The 18547-nt window shown below is 41.9% G+C and overlaps 1 protein-coding gene across 1 annotated transcript in view; it reads left to right on the top strand.

The window, feature by feature from the left end:
* Crtam (cytotoxic and regulatory T cell molecule) overlaps positions 1-13956 on the top strand; it is a 33968-nt gene extending 20012 nt beyond the window's left edge. The window contains exons 6-10 of the mRNA XM_004667348.2: positions 2089-2169; positions 4903-4993; positions 8354-8493; positions 11527-11613; positions 13706-13956. Of these exons, the coding sequence (XP_004667405.2) occupies positions 2089-2169; positions 4903-4993; positions 8354-8493; positions 11527-11613; positions 13706-13836 (530 nt within the window). The 3' untranslated portion in view covers positions 13837-13956. The remainder of the gene's footprint in view (positions 1-2088; positions 2170-4902; positions 4994-8353; positions 8494-11526; positions 11614-13705) is intronic.
* Positions 13957-18547: the final 4591 nt, after the last annotated feature.

The following is an 18547-nucleotide window of genomic DNA, read 5'->3' as shown; positions in this document are numbered from 1 at the left end:
TAGTAGCAGAGGCCAGTAAGGTAAAAAGGAGACATAAAGGATAGAGAAAGGAAGGGAAGAGGATACTTAATAGGTTGATATTGTATATATGTAATTACAGTGATTGTAATGGGGAGGTAATATGATGGAGAATGGAATTTCAAATGGGAAAGTGTGGGGGTGGGGAGGGAGGGAATTACCATGGGATATATTTTATAATCATGGAAAATGTTAATAAAAATTTAAAAAATATTTAAAAAAAGGGAAAAAAAAAGAACTGTTTAGCACCTTGTTAGTTGAGAGAGGATAAGTAGAAGAACATACAAGCTATTCTTAAACGCATAATAGTTTGAAAATATGTAACTTGTTTTGTACATAAATATGTAATTATCTGAATTCATCTAGCCATTGCGATATTAGAAGACTTTCGTCGTTATTGATGAATCTTGTCTATGTGTTCCCAGGGTTTCCCATGTTATGAACTTCTTGTAGTCTGCTTCCATTGTTTCTACCTGCCTAACTTTCAAGTTTTTCTCTCTTTCCATTGCTAGTGGTTTCCCTAGTCAACATTCGCTTGCATCTTTGTGGTCACAGAGACTGTTTTAGCTTTTCAGTCTAAATAGAAGTCTCTCTTGTCCTTGGCTTTGCTTCCTGGGATCTCAGTCAGCCACAGTTCAACAAGAAGGCTGAGTGCAGCCCAAGGAGAGAGAAAGAACTGTCACATGACTTTCGTCCCAGTATATTGTTATAGTTATTAACTGAAATTTATCCTAGGTGTGTATGCATAGGGAAAGCAGTACACACAGCGTTCAGCACTGCCCACAGCTTAGGCCTCCCTCGGGAGTACTGAAACATAGCCTCCATAAATTCTGGGTGTGGTGGTCGAGGCCTGTACTCTCCACACTTGGGAGGCAGAGGCAGGAGGGTCACTGTCAGCTCATGAACAGCCTGGGCTACATAATGAGTTCCAGGACAAGGCTTTACAGCAAGCTCCTGTCTCAAAATATAAAATTAAATTAAATTCAAACACTATTCTCCATGGATAAGAGAATTCAATATTACATTTTCTCTAATGTTTCTTCTGTGAGTCTTCCTTTCCTCAAAGATTTGACACAGAATTCAGGAGTATTTTATTATTTATTTATTTAAGTTATGGGGGGCTGGGGAAATCACTCAGTGGTTACAGGCACTTGCTTACAAAGCCTGCAGCCCTGGGTTCAATTCCCCAGTACTTACATAAAGCGATGCATGCATCTGAAGTTATTTGCAGCAGTCAGAGGCCCTGGCATGCCCGTGCACATTCTCTTATTCATTCTGTCCTTACAAGTAAAAATATTTTTAATTATGTATGTTTGACGAATAAACTTAAAATTTTAAACTACAGATAGTTGTTTGATTAAATGAGCACCCAGAAACACAATTTCATAAATTTCATGAAGATTACCTACCCATCTACCACATTTGAATGCTGGTAAGCAGCTGTTGTATGCTTTCTAGATGTGGGCCTGGTTTTAGACGGATCCTAAGCTGAGTCTCTGGAAATATCCCTGCACATTTCTTTATCATACAGGACAGCATATAGTGAGCACTGTACTTAGTAAGTAGCCAGGCAAAGTGCTAGGCATGTGCAGCGTACGAACTTGTTAATGCTCACAAAACCTCAAAGAGGTAAATGCAGTATCTTCATGTCACAAATAAGAAAAACACTTCAGTGTCCAACTCACTCAGGAGCAAACAGTGATGCCAGAGCCACATCACTGCATATAGGTAGACAGTGATGGAACTGCATTTCCTATGGAAACAGAAAAGGGTCAAAAGCAGATGGATGGGCAGAGGACTGAGACAGCTGGGCACAGAAAGACAGTTCTTTGCCTGCTACTGCCAAGTGCACCGCCATACAGAAGTCCAGCATGTGGTACTTTCAAGCCAGGTAGGCTGGCAGATGGGCACCCAGCAGGGCAGAGATTCTAAACCCAGAGAGAGCGCTGCGGAAGGCGAGGCTCTGCCGCCTGCACACACAGGTATCAGGGACACGTGGCGCTGCGCTGAGCACGATGTGGCTGAAGCTGCTCTCTGTAGTTGCTGAGTTTTGTCTTTCTCCTTTCTTAGATGATGATCAAGAAACAGCTTCAGATGCCACAGACCAAAGCTCTCCCTCCTCTCAACACTCTCAGCTGCCCAGGAGCACCGGTAAGTCTCAAAATAACTGAAACTTAAAAACAAAATCAGAACTGATCGGGAAGTGCATGTTTAATTCTAAATTGAAATACTGGGTTTTAATTTTTAGTTTTATTAAGAATATGGCCTCTAGCTTTGTGGCCTCCTGGGACAGAGCCACATCAAAAGTTCTTCCTTAGTGGGCTGGCTTCAGGGTGACAGCACCTTATCAATTCAGTACTGTTTGCCTTGAGATATATAAGCATATGCATCCATACACACACACACACACACACACACACACACTGATACACACACACGACGGATACTCGACTTCCTCTGTAGTAAAGGATAAGGCTGATTTGTTTTGGAAGAGAATCATTCTCTGTTTTCCCATCTGCATCAGAAGAAACACAGAGGCTTACTGCTCAAGAGCCAAGAAGGAAGAGCTGGGATTTAGTGCTATTGCTGAATAATGAGCCCACCTTTGAAGAAACAGCCTTTACTTGGTTGTCAAGAATGAGGGTCATTTCTGATGACAGTATTGAGCTATAAGAAATTAGAAAGCATATGTTATACTTCTAGTGTTTCAAGTAATGAATCTATAGTTTAACTTGAGGAATTTATCAAATCTCATTTAACTTTGTATTGTGTGCAGCTTTAGTATCTGGAAATAGTAGATGCCCAGAGAATGAAGAATGAATGAGTGAATTACTTTGTTTGCTGTTGGGTCTCACTCAGGAGGGCACAAATTCCTGCATGCTTTCTGTTTTTGGTGGTAGCTCCCAAATAATTCCATCTGATAAGATAAGTGCCTTCAGATCATTATTGTGCTCTCAGTTCTGAATATCAAATCCTCTTCCTAAAAATGTGTATCCTGATTAATATTTAAAAGTAAATGTTTGGGGCTCTTAAGCATTGATAAATATGGTATGTGCCGTACACAGTTCCGAATGACACGGGAGATTGAAAGCAAGATGAAGTGGGGCAGCCACATTACTCGCTTTCATAATCCAATCTTTGTAAGCGTGTTTTGAATCTAGTTGTTTTTAAATTGGTTCTCACCACCACTGAACAACTCAATTTTCTGATCTGCATTTTTATATACAACATCAGGTTTAAGAGATGCAGTTTCTAGAATTCCTTCCAGCTTTCAATTACTGCAATTTTATTACTGGTAATAACTCCTATACTCTGTTGAAAAAAATGGGAGACTCCGTTTCCCTCATGGTCCACATAGTGGCGCTGTGCAATGGGCTAAAAGGTGCAAAAAGAGAAAGGAAAATGGAAACCTGGCTGCAAAAATATGGAAATGTCGTTTCTCTCTCCTTCTCTCTCCCCCCCTCCCCGATTTCTCTCATCTAACAAAGACATCATAGTGCATCCTTATGCAAAGGACAGGCATCCAGAAGTCTGAATGCTAACTGAGATTCTATCTCAACATAAACCTCACTGCTTTCTGCATTTCTAGCTTTAAGTATCTCCATAAAGCTCAGGATGTTATTCCTAAGTGTTCAGTGGTTACCTTGGAGCATCCTGTGGACCTCCCTAATGACTCCCAGGAAGCAAGTAATATATTTTAGGTTCTTAAATTAGAAAAATGACAAGTTTTTTTATTGACTCTGCTATTCAATTGTTCCAGGATGTCTGGTAATTTACTAACTGCACTAAACCTCTGTTCCCTCAGAGCTGGGGACAGGAATAATAGATATCAAATGCTGTATCCAGTATATTTGCCTTTCTGATCAAGACACAGTGAATCCCAGGCCATTTGTAACTATTTTGCAAGAAATTGGTGTTTCATAGAGAAATAAGCCAGGCCCAGAAAGAAAAATGGGGCAAGGCCTTTCTCATATGTGGAAGCTTTAAAAATACAAAGGATGATTTAAATTAGAGGCAAGTAGAACTGTGATTATCAGAGGCTCGGAAGGGGCAGGGGAAGAGAAAGAGAAGAGGGGGAAGAGAAAGAGGTTAGGTACTGGGCACCAAAGCTCAGCTGGAGAGGGAGATTAAATTCTAGCTTTCTACAGCACAGTGGGGTGACCAGTTAGCATAGCCACTCTCTATCTTATGAAGGCCTAGAAAAGAGGAGCTCAAAGCTTCCAAACACAAAGAAACCATTTAAAAAAACATAAAAAGATAGAAATGTTAATTATCCTGATTTGATCATTACACACTATAGACACTGTATCCCATTAACTACATATGGTTATTGTGTGCTAATTAAAGGAGATAAAATTTTAATTTCAAGTAATTAAAGCTGTGCTCATTACTTTTCTAAATGTGGGCCCCTGCATCTGGTTTCCAAATCTGAGTGCCTGTAGTCACCTGTGTGCTCTTCGTTCATTCGTACTACATTAACAGAATAGTACAGACTGGCTTGTGGATATATTTGTTCTAATTGTTTTATTTTATTAACCTGCATTACAAGATCAGATGGGATCACTTATAATGCTCAGAAATTGATTGGCTTAGGAGGCTGGGCGGTCCAATATCAATGAGCCACAACTCGTGAGGGACTTTGTACCTTAGCAAAGACAGAGCAAGCGGGCCAAAGTCAATCCCTTGATAAGAGGCTGCTCTGTGCATATGGCATCAGGCCATTCAGGAGGGTGACGCCTTCCTGGCCTGATCTCCTCTTGAAAGCTCCATAGCCCAACACCTCCACACAGCACGAGCTTTGGAGGACACGAACCACAGCAGTTGTGGATGAGTTACTGTGTGTATGTGTATGCATAGACCATGTCTGTCTTCCTTTCATCTTAGTCTCAGTGATGGAAAATTCCAGTGTAGCAGAGATTGAAGAGGAAGAGAAAGAACAAACCACTCGAGACCCCGACTTGACCACTAGTAAGTGGTACCTACTTGCATTAGCGCGGATGACACTGTGATCTCAGCGTTGGTGTACACATGCCCTTTGCAGTCCTCGTTTTCCTTGACTTCCTGCACTCCGTGACATGATTGGTTAATCACTCCCTTGTCCCGTCTGGACTTAGTTGCCTCTTGCCTTCCCTTGACCTGTTTAACTTGACCCTGTTATTTTTGCTAACACTGTGTTTGAATTCACAAACTACCTCTGCTTCCTCTTGCAACTTCTCAAGTGTGGACACGCTTCTGGTTTGTCTGTTTTGTCTCTTGTTTCCTCCCTTTCCTCTACTTTGTGCTATTGCAGATCAAACCCCGGCCTGTACACAGGCTAGGCAAGCACCCACCTACTAAGATACATCCCCAGCCCAAACTTCAATTCGTAGAAAACGCCTCATTCCTAAGAGTTTCCTGTTGCTCATAGGCAAAAAAAAAACTTCTGTTCTTGTAGTTGTAGAACTTTCTTTGAGCATTAGTCCCCATTGCATTTCATTTTCTACCTAACCTTAGTAATATTTTCTGCTGTCTCCTTAACTTAACCAAGTAGTGCCCTGCCACAAAATCAGCTTGTTCAAAGCACCATGTAGCCCCAAAACTTCATTCTTGTGTGTGTATAGATATAAATAGATACATGTAATTTATATGTGTACATAGATATTTACACATGCACACATTAAAGCAGCCAGTTCCCAAGGACTTCTAAGTCATCTCAGTCAGGTGTGTTTGCCCACACTCACAGTTACCCTCCTCCTAACACAGGCCCTTAGTACTTTGTTACTTAGTTTATCTTCCTCTAGCCCATGTTTAGCACCCTGCTGTTAAAAATCCCTTTGCAGGGGTTGGAGAGATGGCTTAGCAGTTCAAGCACTTGCTTCAAAGCCAAAGGACCATGGTTCAATTCCCTAGGACCCACGTAAGCCAGATGCACAAAGGGGTGTACACGTCTGGAGTGTGTTTGCAGCAGATGGAGGCCCTGGCGTGCCCATTCTCTCTCTCTCTCTCTCTCTGTCTCTCTCTCTCTTTCAAATAAATAAACAAATAAACAAAAAAATCCTTTGCACACTGAATCCCTGTGTCTTGAAAACAGCTCTGGCTTCCTTGTAATCTACAACACACTAGAGTGTGAGCCCATCACCCTCACAAGGTGCCTTCCACCACCTACCTTTGCAGTCTTGCTTCTAGAACATTCCTGTTAGATGCATGGCACTCTGAGACCATTACCTTGTTTCAGCAGCCCAGCCCTGTTTCTCCTCCTGTCCCCTGTGGAAGGAGAGGCTTCAACTTCATGGACTTAGTGGCTTTGCTTCTCCTCTAAGACCAACATGACTGAAAGCATCTCGGGACTACTCAGCACTCAGGGTCCAATCTTGCCTTGAATCTCTGAAACCATTATTATAGAAACATATATGGTTCTGGAATTTGGCAAAAGATATCTGACTTTTATTGACCTTTCTTAATGTGTCTATTTATGTATAAAGCAAATGAGCCCCTAAGCAAAGGGACTGTGTCCTAGGCAGCTCCAAGCATGATGTTCTATGCCTAGTTGACACTCCTTAATTGCTTATTGGTTAAGATGAGGAACAATTAGGATGATGATTTAGAAAAGCTTTTAACACTTCCAAATGACTTCATGTGGGACCACATGTAACCAAGCCAAAATACACATTTTGTTTTATTTGGATAGTTTTCCAAACTCCTTGACAAGCTCCTTTGTTACCTAACTACTAGCATTCCTTATAACTACTTCAGATTCCCAGACTGTAAAGTTTTCATATTTTCTCTAGATATGAAAAATAACTATTAAATCTCTATTTTAGTTTTTCAAATATTCAAGTCATCCACAGAATTGCTTTTTTTCTCTGTTGGTTTCCTTGTTTTTAGAGAGTTGAGCAATGAGAATTCCATACCTTCTGAAATAAATTTGCCTTATCATCTCTATCTCTTTTTTTATTGAGAACTTTATTGTATGGACATCTTGGTCATATTTTCATTGGATTAGACTCTTAGGTGGCCTCTCCCCCACCCTCATTCCATTGAAGGCTCTCCTCAGTGGGGTTATAGGTATTTACTGGAGAGCCATGATGCACCAGTCAGTCTATGTGGGACAGACGATGCCTCCGGATACTCCTTCCCACACTGTGGTTCTTTTTTTTTTTTAAATACAGTAACCTGTATCTTTTTTTTTTAATTATTTATTTATTTATTTGAGAGTGACAGACACAGAGAGAAAGACAGATAGAGGGAGAGAGAGGGAATGGGCGCGCCAGGGCTTCCAGCCACTGCAAACGAACTCCAGACGCGTGCGCCCCCTTGTGCATCTGGCTAACGTGGGACCTGGGGAACGGAGCCTCGAACCGGGGTCCTTAGGCTTCACAGGCAAGCGCCTAACCGCTAAGCCATCTCTCCAGCCCGGCACTGTGGTTCTTACAATTGTTCTACACCCTCTTCCTCAAGGTGTCCTGAGCCTTGGGGGCATGTTATAAGTCTCCTTTAGTGTTGAGCTCTCAGAAGCCTCTGGCTTTCTGCTTTGATGAGTTCTGAGTCTCTTTACTGCCATCTCCCTAGAAGTTCTCCAGCTAGCAGTGAGAAGAGGACTCATATTTAATCTGCCACTTTCTCTGCAATATCTCCTGGGGCCTGGCTGATGTGATAGAGATATGGCTGAGCTCATGTTAGGCACTAGCTTTCCTTTCTTGCACTGATGGGTATCAGGTCTCTCCAGTATTCACTCACTGTCCTCTGTAAAACAAAAACAAAACAAACAAACAGCAACAACAACAAAAAAACAGATTCTCTAACTAAGAGTGAGAGCAACATAGATGAAAGAGTATAAACGTAGACATTTAGAAAATGTGCATAGCCTCTCTTTTTAGCCAAAGGACAGTGACATCTTTTTTCTAGACTCTCCAAGCCATAGGCTTCTGACTTGGGTCTCAGTACCAGGTATGAATTCCCTCTCACTTAGCAGGCCTCATATCTGATCAGAAAGCAGCTGATTGCCACCCCATAACCTGTGCGCCATTATTGTGCCAGTGTGTACCGTTTATCTGGCTGGTTGATTTTGTTGCTTGCGGGATCCACTGCTTGTTCATGCTGTTGGTGACCTTCAGCTCCCAGCAACTCACAGAGAACTTCCCAGCACAGCCAACAGGAGCTGGCTTCTATCTCAGTTCTAGCATGATCTTTTGATGTCTTACAATGGCAACCTGGGGTGTTTTCAGCAATAGGGTCATTTAGATTATAGTGGGCTTGGCCCCATCTCTTCATCTGAACTATCTTGCAGCCCAGACAGCATTGGAGAATACCAGACTGTCTAAAGTCTTTCACTCTTTTTGTTTTTTACTGCAGCAAGTGCTCAGTCTATAGGCCTGACAAGGAGGGGAAGTGGTATCCTGCTGCTCACGCTGGTGTCCTTCCTCATTTTCATCCTCTTCATCATAGTCCAGCTCTTCATAATGAAGCTACGGAAAGCACATGTGATATGGAAAAAGGGTAAGTGCACAGAGAAGCCAGCAGAGGCTATGAAATACCCATAGCTGAAGAAACCAGAAATCTTGTCAGGTAAAGCTGCTGTGTTAGCTGCTTTGTGAGCTAATCAACAATCAACTAGGCAATCATTTTTTTCTAGTAAATAAGAGATATAAACCTCCAGAGGCTATGGTCAAAAGTGTGTAACCTACAGAAACTAAAGTAGCTCTGGAAATTCCTGTTAAATTACAGGTGCCTCTACTCACAAAATGCAAAGCTAATTCATCCATTCATTCAATAAGCATTAATTGAGTGCCCACTGTTTCAAGCACTCAGAGAGTGCCCACTGTGTGGCTGCTGTTCTGAACACTGGGGACTCATCTGCCTATAAGACAAGAGACCCTACTCTCAAGGATATTATCTTTTTTGAGAGAAAGAGGGAGAGAAAGAGAGAGAGAGAGAATGAATGCACCAGGACCTTCAGCTTCCTGCGAAGAAACTCCAGATGCATGCGCCCTCTTGTGGCACATGTGTGACATTGCATGCTTGCATCATTGTGCATCTGGATACATGGGACCTGAAGATTTGACATGAGTTCTTAGTTCTTAGGCAAGCGCCTTAACCACTAAGCCATTTCTCCAGCCTGGATATTATATTATAATTGTGGACAAAGGCTGAATGTACTAGACTGCTCTTTTTTCTTTTTTGAGGTAGGATCTCACTCTAGCTCAGGCTGACCTGGAATTCACTATGTATGTTGTCTTAGGGTGGCCTCAAACTCATGGCAGTCCTCCTACCTCTGCCTCACAAGTGCTGGGATTAAAAGTGTGCACCACCATGCCTGGCTTAGACTGCTTTCTTTAGTCCTGTTCTGCTTTGCAAGAACTCAGCCATAAAATATATCAGTAACTTTTTCTTTAAAATTCTAATGAAAATGTTGCTGTTAAAAATCAAACCAATAGGGCTGGAGAGATGAATCAGTGATTAAAGGCATTTCCTTGCAAAGCCTGATGACCTGCATTCGATTTCTCAGTACCCAAATGAAGTCAGAAGCACAAAGTGGTGCATGTGTCTGAAGTTTATTTATAGTGGCAGGAGGCCCTGGTATTCTCATTCATTCTCTCCCCCGCACACCTTTAGTTGAAAATAAGTAAATAAAATATTTTAAAAGTCTAAACAACAATAACAGGAATAATATATAAAAATAGCTAGAAGATGCCTATTCAATCATCCACTCAATATTTCTCAGAGCGACAGGACCTTAGAAGTAATGCAGAATGATCATCTACTCAATTCACTCCATGAGAGTATGCCAAAATTTAGTTCCCTATTTAATTCCAAGTGAGTATCAATCTTGTACTTCCCATTACAATAACCACAAGATGACAGTCAAGTCCCTGATGTGTCAGGAGTCTCTATCAAAATGGGCTATAAGAATAAAATACCCAACTTGAAGAATCAGTTCACACACACACATACACTCAAACACAAGCATAATATGCCCAATGATAATATCTTGGGAGTCTGGTTAAATAAAATATGCCATTTAATTAATTTCACCTTTTCCTTTTTGAATGTGTGTGTATGGACATATGTATACATTAACTGACTCCTGTGGCCCAACACCTTCAGTAACAAAGAATTCTTTGTACCAAGCAAAATGCTCCATCTCTGAGTAGCTTTGGCTTAGAAGTATCACTTTTGCTGGTTTGATATGTCTATAGACAGTAATTTGTATTAATATACTTACAAACAGACTTATAAAGGGTGAACACATAGGTTATGGGGATAGAAGAAGATAGTAGCACATGTGTTCTTTTAAAAAATATTTTTATTTAGCCCTGCATGGTGGTGCATGCCTTTAATCCAGCACTAGGAGGCTGGGATAGGAGCATTGCTATGAGTTCAAGACCACCCTGAAACTACATATTGAATTTTAGGTCACCCTGGCCTATAGAAAGACCCTACCTTAAAAAACCAAAAAGTACATATTTTTAAAAATTTATTATTTACTTTCAAGCAGACAAGGAGAAGGAGAAAGAGAACTTTGTGCATCTGGCTTTACATGGGAACTGGGGAATTGAACCTGGGCTGTCAGGCTTTGCAAGCAAGTGCCTTTAACCACTGAGCCATCTCTCCAGGCCACTATCACATGTTTTCTCTCATATGTAGAATATGCACAATGCAAAAGCAGAAGGGGCACACTTTGGGAGCAGGGAGGTGGGAGGAAGGCCAGGAGGTCCAAGGTGGGGGCAAATATGAGCAAATTATAATGACACATATGAACAAAATACTATGATGGAAGCTATTGTGCTATGTGCTGACCAAAAAATTAATTTCAAAAGATATTTTGACCATAGAATTAATATAAGTAGAACTAGGGACAGGATCTGATATCACTTTTATTCAACTGTCATTCTTTTTAGGTTAATGCAATTGTTCTTTCCTGAAGGACAATTTTCACCTTTATTCTGTTGTCACTTGACTTCCACAACTCTTCTTTTTTTTTTTTCACGGTCATTGGACCATTTTATTATTTTTTGAGGAAGGATCTTATTATGCAGCCCTGGAGGCCTGGAGTGTTACAATCCTCCCACGTGCGCCTCCCAAGAACTGGGATTCCAGGAATGGAAAAACCATACCTGGCCACCTGCAATTGCACTGATTACATGTTCTGGGCTCCTAAACTGTTGTGCACACTCAGATAAGCATTTCCTTCTATATTAAATTTATGTGGAGGGGGGCATAGTTGTATGACCACCCTTGTGTACAGGTCAAAGTGCACATGGAAGCCAGAGGCTGATGTCAAGTGTGCTCCATCACTCTGCAGCTTATTCAAGGTAGGGTCCCTTCCTCGATCTGGTGCTCACTGATTCCACAACTCTTCTTGTGCCCTACACCATGCCTATGGGAATCCTACATAAATAAGTAAATTAATAAATAAATAAATAAGTAAATAAATGTATTTGTTGAGTTCTGGGAGGGCTTATACAGTAATCATGATATCATAATGTGTGTGACATCAGCAATTAATAACTTAGTCTTCTTTTCTTGCAGAAAATGAAATTTCAGAATACACCCAAGAAAGCTACAGATCAAGGTCCAATAATGAAGAAACATCTTCCCAAGAGAAAAGTGGTCCAAGTAAGCCAACCTGAGATTTGAAAAAGGATGTTCATTCATTCGTTGCCTTTATGGGAAGGGTGGTATCCAAGTTTGACTTTTTGCTTGAAATATAAAACTTAGGGAAATTCATCTTTAAGATATAAATATAAGGTCAATGAAGCCCTTCCCATGCCATCCTATAGTTTGTGGCATTTTAACTTAGTTTTCACAGTATTCCTTCAAGTGGTGAATAGTTGAATTTGTTATGATCCTTGAAGCCTAGCAAGAGGCCTGGCACAAAAGGACAGTTTGATAAGTTTGTATGGAATAAGTGAATGCAAGACTTAATGAATCCACAAAGGAATATTTTGGGTCTTTTGAATAGCTTCATTGCAATTCTTCAATTAAAATAAACAAAGAAAGACAGAGGATGAAGGAAGGGAGGAAAGAAGGGAGGGAAGAGGTTAAATGAGAAGAGTGTGTATGTGTCGGGTGGGTGTGCACATGCACATACATGTATAGTCTTGATGAAGATCTAATAGGCAGAATCTAGGTCTATAGAAAAGTAAGAATTTTGGGGCCAGGGAAATGGGTCAGTGGGATAAGTACTTGTCATGAAAGTATGAGCACCTGAATTTGGATCCCCAACACCACACAAAATCTAGGAGTGCCAGTGTGCACCTGTAATCCCAGCACTGGGGAGGTAGACAGGAGTATCCCCGAGACTACTAGGAGTCTGTCTACCAAACTAAAGTACTAAACGGAGGCTCATGTATTATAGCAAGGAATGGAGATACCAAAATAAACACGTCTTAAATACTCAAAAAAAAAAAAAAAAACAGAAAGGTAAGAATTCTATGCCTTCTAAGTATTGTATGCTAATCAATTTATTCTACCTACCAGAACTTGTGAGGAGCTCACAAACTTTGTTCCTTGCTCCTATGGGTTTCACTGAAGTTTTGAAGCAAGCTGGACTTTTATAACAACACCTCTGTCTTTTTTGCTCTGTTTTGCTTTGTTTTCACGTGCTAAGGTGTTAAATGGAGAGGATAGATGTGATAGCAGAAGATAAACACAGTGAATTGACTGTGTGGACAAGGGTGGGGAAAGGGATGGAAACTACATCCTTCTGTTGGGTTGTAAAGTACAGACAACTGGTGTCAGTATCCCATGTAAGTTGGGCTGATTCCTGTACTGTTTTCCTGGGCCAGAGGAAACAAAAGCATGGGCATAGAATTATGAGCTTTAGCTTCAGGAAAAGAAAGGGCCTTGACTCAGGTGCTGAGCAAGCAGGAGCCCTCACAGTTCAACTTTAAGAAAATCTAAATAAGCACCAGTACTCAGAACTCCTCTGCAGAAGCGGCTGTGGGTGGGGCTCCCCACACTGACAGGAAGTTGTACTTTCTCCTGGGCTCAGACCTTCACTTTCTCCTTGTGTTAGCTCTTCTCACTGCTGAGACAATCCTGCAAGAAACCAAGAGAGGAAGGATCCATGTTAGCTCATGATTTCAGAGGTCTCAGCCTATGTGAGTGGAGCAGGGCAGTTTGAATGATAGCAGCCATGGAGCAGAGAGCCTGCCTGCACTAGCTTCTTCCTCCTCCCCCGTTCGTTCCAGACACCCCAGCAACGTGCTTTCCTTCTCTCTCAACCTGGTCAAGTTGGCAATCAAGGTTACATTTAATCGCAATCCTTGCCTCTTGCCCTCAAGTCCAACTTTGCAGCCACACATTTTGCACATTTAAGTGTCTCCTCTGACCCAAGCCCAGCTCCATGGACAGCTGTACAGGCTTCGAGAAGTCTTTCCCCAGCTCTGTTTTTCTCATAAACACTGTTGTTTAAAAGACATGATATTTCAGAAGGCAATCTGTTTTCTGCAACACATATGTGGTAGAAATGTCTGTGTGTTTTATTTCAGGTTTATTAGTATTGTGTTTATGACTTTTAAAAATGAGGGCATAATGATGCATTCAGACCACTTATATGTGTCAGGGAATTTTAGATTACCTTCAAATTTTAGGTCAGATTTATAAGACATAAACATGTAGACCTAAAAACATGACACCCAATCAAAGTGTTTCAAATAAGTGTTGTTCCAAATAAAGACTCTTGTTTAATGCATTTTCCTTGCAGCATCCCACTCTAAGCGTTGTATGAACTACATCACACGGTTCTACTCAGAAGCAAGAACAAAGAGGAAGGAGAATTTACAGCATTGGAAGCTGGAAGGCAAGCACGCTGGGATCCCTGAGAGCATCGTGTAGCATTCCCTGCAATAGAAGACAGGGTTCTGGGGCAGCCCATCATCAGGGGAGCAGCCTGTGGAAAGGAGCAGAAGTACTGAGACATGAAAAATGTACTTTGAGTGCAATGCTAGATGGTGTCTTTGGAGCCAGGGCAGCAATATGAGAACCAAACCCTGAACAGAAAGCTCAGAGTTGAAAGAAAGGAGGAAAAAATAAAAGAACCTATTATGCCTGATACTGCTTCAGAGAGGGAAAACTCTGCTGAGCCTGTGGGTCAGGGTCAATGTGACCAGCTAGAATCTTACCTCAAAGGGAACAGCAATTTTTAGACATAGGGACAGAGTGAAACTATTTTAATTTTTTAAAAATTATTCCTTCTGGTCATGAAAATAAAGAACTTAAGGAGGAAAGGTACCTAAAGATAATCCCTGATGCCAGAAGGCTCCTTCCGGGACAGGCTTTAAGAAGATGATTCATGGGTGTCAGGGAGAAGTGGTATGTCACAGTGGCTGACAGACATGAAGGCCCAGAGATCCACACCTCCAGACCCAAGTAGTGAGCTCAAGGGAACCCCCAGGAGTTTCTTAGGTTTTCTTGCTAAATCACATGAATCAACCCAATATACAAGCTTTTAACCTGATCATTCCATGACAAAAACATGTGCAAAAGAGAATAATGACTTTAACAGATTGTTGACCGAATGGATGGCTTTTTAATTCCTTAATAAAAACAAGAACGTATACTTGTCTTCATAGAGAATTTAGTCCAAATTGTACTTCTTGCTTTTGCATGTGAAAATGACTTACATGTCTTTTTTTATATCAATTTACAAGTCATAACAAACTCTGATGTGCAGCAATTCTCATTGTTTGGTTTTGAACAAGCCAAAATTTTCTAAACTATTGCACACACACACACACACACACACATGCACCCCTAGCTTTACGTGGGTGCTGGGGATCTGGACCCAGGTTCTCATGCTTATGCAATAAGCACACTACCAACTGAGCTGTCTCACCGCTGTGTTGTTTAATGATTGGGTTCAAGTTATATTTTCTTTTCTTATATTTTTAAGGCTGTCTTGCTTTTTCCTAAACTAACCCAAAACTCATTCTGTAACTCAGGTTGGCCTCAAACTCATGGCTATCCACCTACCTCAGCCTCCCTGGTGCTGGGATTACCAACATGAGCCACTAAGTAATATTTTCATTAGACTATCACAGAAGCCCTGTTGTATTTGTTTGACTGTAGATTATTTATTCCATCTTAATTGTGGTACTCACTTTGATCATTTTGTTACATTAAATAAAAGTCCTTAGATAGGGCATGCCAAATTACCCTTTCATTTTCTCCTTTAAAAGTATCTTGTGGTGAGGGCTGGAGAGATGGCTTAGTGATTAAGGTACTTGCCTACAAAGCCAAAGGACCAGGGTTTAATTCCCCAGCACAAGATGGTGTATGTGTCTGGAGTTCATTTGCAGTGGCTTAGAGGCCTTGGCCCACTCATTCTCTTTCTCTTTCTCTACCCTCCCTCTCTCTCATGTAAATAAATAGATTTTTTTTTTTTTTTTTTTTGGTTGTTTGAGGTAGGTTCTCACTCTAGCCCAGGCTGACCTGGAATTCACTATGGAGTCTCAGGGTGGCTTCGAACACAGAGCAATCCTCCTACCTCTGCCTCCAGAGTGCTGGGATTAAAGGCGTGCGCCACCATGCCCAGCTCTAAATAAAATATTTTTAAAATAGTATTTTGTGGTGAGATTCTGTAAAACTATGCAAATGTCTTTTTTTCCATCCGACATTAAAGCTATTCACTTATTCTCTTATAGCTGTATGAACTTGTGTTTTTCTGTCATTCAGTCAGTTAGAATCTATGACTATTAACTTGATGCATTGAGAATTTCACTATTAGATTATGGAAGCTGGATTCTATGTCCTATTAAGAGGAGCTCTTCACTCTTCAGCACAGTTTTGCTTGCTGGTACTGCAGAGTTCAGACTTAAACTTTTCCTCTGCCAGCCTGGAAATCAGCCACTTCTCTGAGGATTCCTTCCCATTTAGTGGAGAATGAGTTTTTTAAATATTTTATTTATCCATTTGTGAAAGACAGAGAAAAAAAGTATGGGCATGCCACGGCCTCTTGGAGCTTCAAACAAACTCCAAACACATGTGCCACTTGTACATCTGGCTTCACATGGGCACTGGGAAATCAAACCTGGGCCAGCAGGGCTTTGCAAGCAAGTGCCTTTAACTGCTGAGTCCTCTCCCAGCCCCCCAAAAAAAGATAGTTAGCAGCCAAAATCCAGAGGCCGGCACAGTCATTGCTTCTGAGAAATCATTATTCCCAGGCTCTCTAACTGGACAGAGATACACAGTGTAACAATTTATACAGGAGCATTCATGTGTATGCAAGCATGTGTGTGTGTGCACATGTGTGTGCAAACCTATCTATTGAAAACCACAAGCTTATTCTATTTCTGCATGTGTAACCCCCTCTTCTGAGAGACAGGCTTTCATTATGCTTAATATATTTACTGATTTGATCAGTTCACTATATGTAGGTCAGCTCTCATTTCTACTAATATTCTGCTCCCCTCAGGATGTCCTCCTCCTGCTGCTCCAACTGTACCTTCTGTGCCCGGCTCTCACCCTCACTAAGCTTGGCCTCTGATACCTACATCACGTGGCCCCACTGGGTGGAAACTTAGCATGCACAAGTTTGCATGAATGTGAGCATACACACACTCACACACACACACACACACACACAGAGGGGGAGAGAGAGAGAGAGAGAGAGCTGTATAGAATCTTTCTCATCTACTGAGGCTCACACTGTGTGCAGACAAACCTCTGTGGGGCACTGCCTCCTTCCAAAGGTAGAGATGCCACACCTGCCCTGGGCCTCCACAGCTTCCCTACAACACCCCGAAGATGCCTGCTTTGCTACATCCTATCTAAAGACCTTAGAGTGGAGTTGTTTGGGAAGGGAACAGAGGTAACAGGTTGGGAGAAGAAAAATAAGTAGCTATCCCACTTCCCAAGTGAGTTTTAATGTGTGAAGACAGTGAGATTTGACATGTTATTTATAGTTTTGTAGCAGATCTGAGGCAGACACCATTCGCCAAGACATCACTATTCTGTAAACAATCCAGAGGGGAAAACGGTTCACTTCAGAGATGGTACTTGTCATGGCTGATTAAACCTCACTGAGATGTTGGCCGAGTCCATGTTTGCTAAGAATCCTCCCAAAGGACATTCCCCTGACTGTCTGTTTTTTTCAGATTCTTTATCCCAGGCCAAATGAATGTGCCCACAGGTCAGTAACATTCAGGGCAGAGGTAAGTGTACTTAGTCATCAGAGTCACCTGAGGGGATTTCCCAAGACAGGAGCACCCCCCACACACCCCATGATTGGCCTCAGGAAACTTGAGGTGGAGTTTTAGAATTAGCACTTTCTAAAAGTTTTCTGGGTGGTTGGTTAAAAGACACTGGATCAACTCTGATGTAACACAAACCAAAAGAATTTCAAAATAGAGCTGCATTATCAATGCTATCTTTAAGGTGACCACAGTCCCCTGGTTATCACTTTCAAATGTCCACAGGGTCTAGGACACAGAAGGACAATAAATGTCATCTAGCCCTGCCTGGATGGACTAAGCGCCAATCCACAGGTCAAACACTTTCTGTGGACAAAAGGGGCCTAAGTTTCACAGTGCCAGGCCCATAGCCAGTTCTCTCTTTATAGTTCACACATAGGAAGGAATATCAACAAAAAGGAAGTGTCACTTCTTAGAGGACCTACATATGTCAGGCCCGTTTATGGTCACATACACTGGGCACATGAACCAACATGCAAGCCACTAAGGGTAGACTCAAGGTGCTCCATCCAGGCTGAGCACATTCATGGCTATGCGCCTTCTATTGCTCTCTCATCATGACTTCAGGAGAAATTTAAGAAGGAATGAGGTATTAGGGGGCTATACCCCAGGACACTGATGAGTTCAGCTACAACAGTGGGACCCCTTGTCCTCTGTGCAGTAGAATGTGGAATGCCAGGAAGTGGACAGGGAGCGCCTGGTGTCCAGAGTTGCTGGATTGACTGTTCCCCATCTCTCTAGCCTTATTGCTGCAGGCCTGCACAGAAAGCACCTTTACCCATGGGACCATCTCTCCAGCCCCTCAGTCCACCACCAATGACTGAACAAGTAATGAGTAAAACAGCTTAGATTGGCACCTTGGTCCCTGGACTCCTAAAGTGTCCAAAGTAAGACCTGCGTGTGTTCTCACATTAAAAAGTTCTTACAGGGCTGGAGAGATGGCTTAGCAGTTAAGCGCTTGCCTGTGAAGCCTAAGGACCCCGGTTCGAGGCTCGGTTCCCCAGGTCCCACGTTAGCCAGATGCACAAGGGGGCGCACGCATCTGGAGTTTGTTTGCAGAGGCTGGAAGCCCTGGAGCGCCCATTCTCTCTCTCTCCCTCTATCTGTCTTTCTCTCTGTGTCTGTTACTCTCAAATAAATAAATAAAAATTTTTTTAAAAAAAGTTCTTACAGAGAGAGAACTCTCAGCACCTACCAAAACAGAGATCCAGAGGCTCCTAAGTGCCCATCACTGAACTAGACTTAAAATTCTCCCAGCATGGCTCAGGGAATTTTGCAGAAGAGGGGGTGGAGAGACTGTTAGAGCCACAAGTTGGGACATTTTGCACACAGACATTGCCTCTCCTGCCATAATC

This window comes from Jaculus jaculus, chromosome 3, assembly GCF_020740685.1.
Source record: "Jaculus jaculus isolate mJacJac1 chromosome 3, mJacJac1.mat.Y.cur, whole genome shotgun sequence".
In the NCBI taxonomy this organism is placed as follows: domain Eukaryota; kingdom Metazoa; phylum Chordata; class Mammalia; order Rodentia; family Dipodidae; genus Jaculus; species Jaculus jaculus.
Note: the sequence above shows the minus strand (reverse complement) of the source record. Positions and strands in the feature narration are given on the sequence as shown.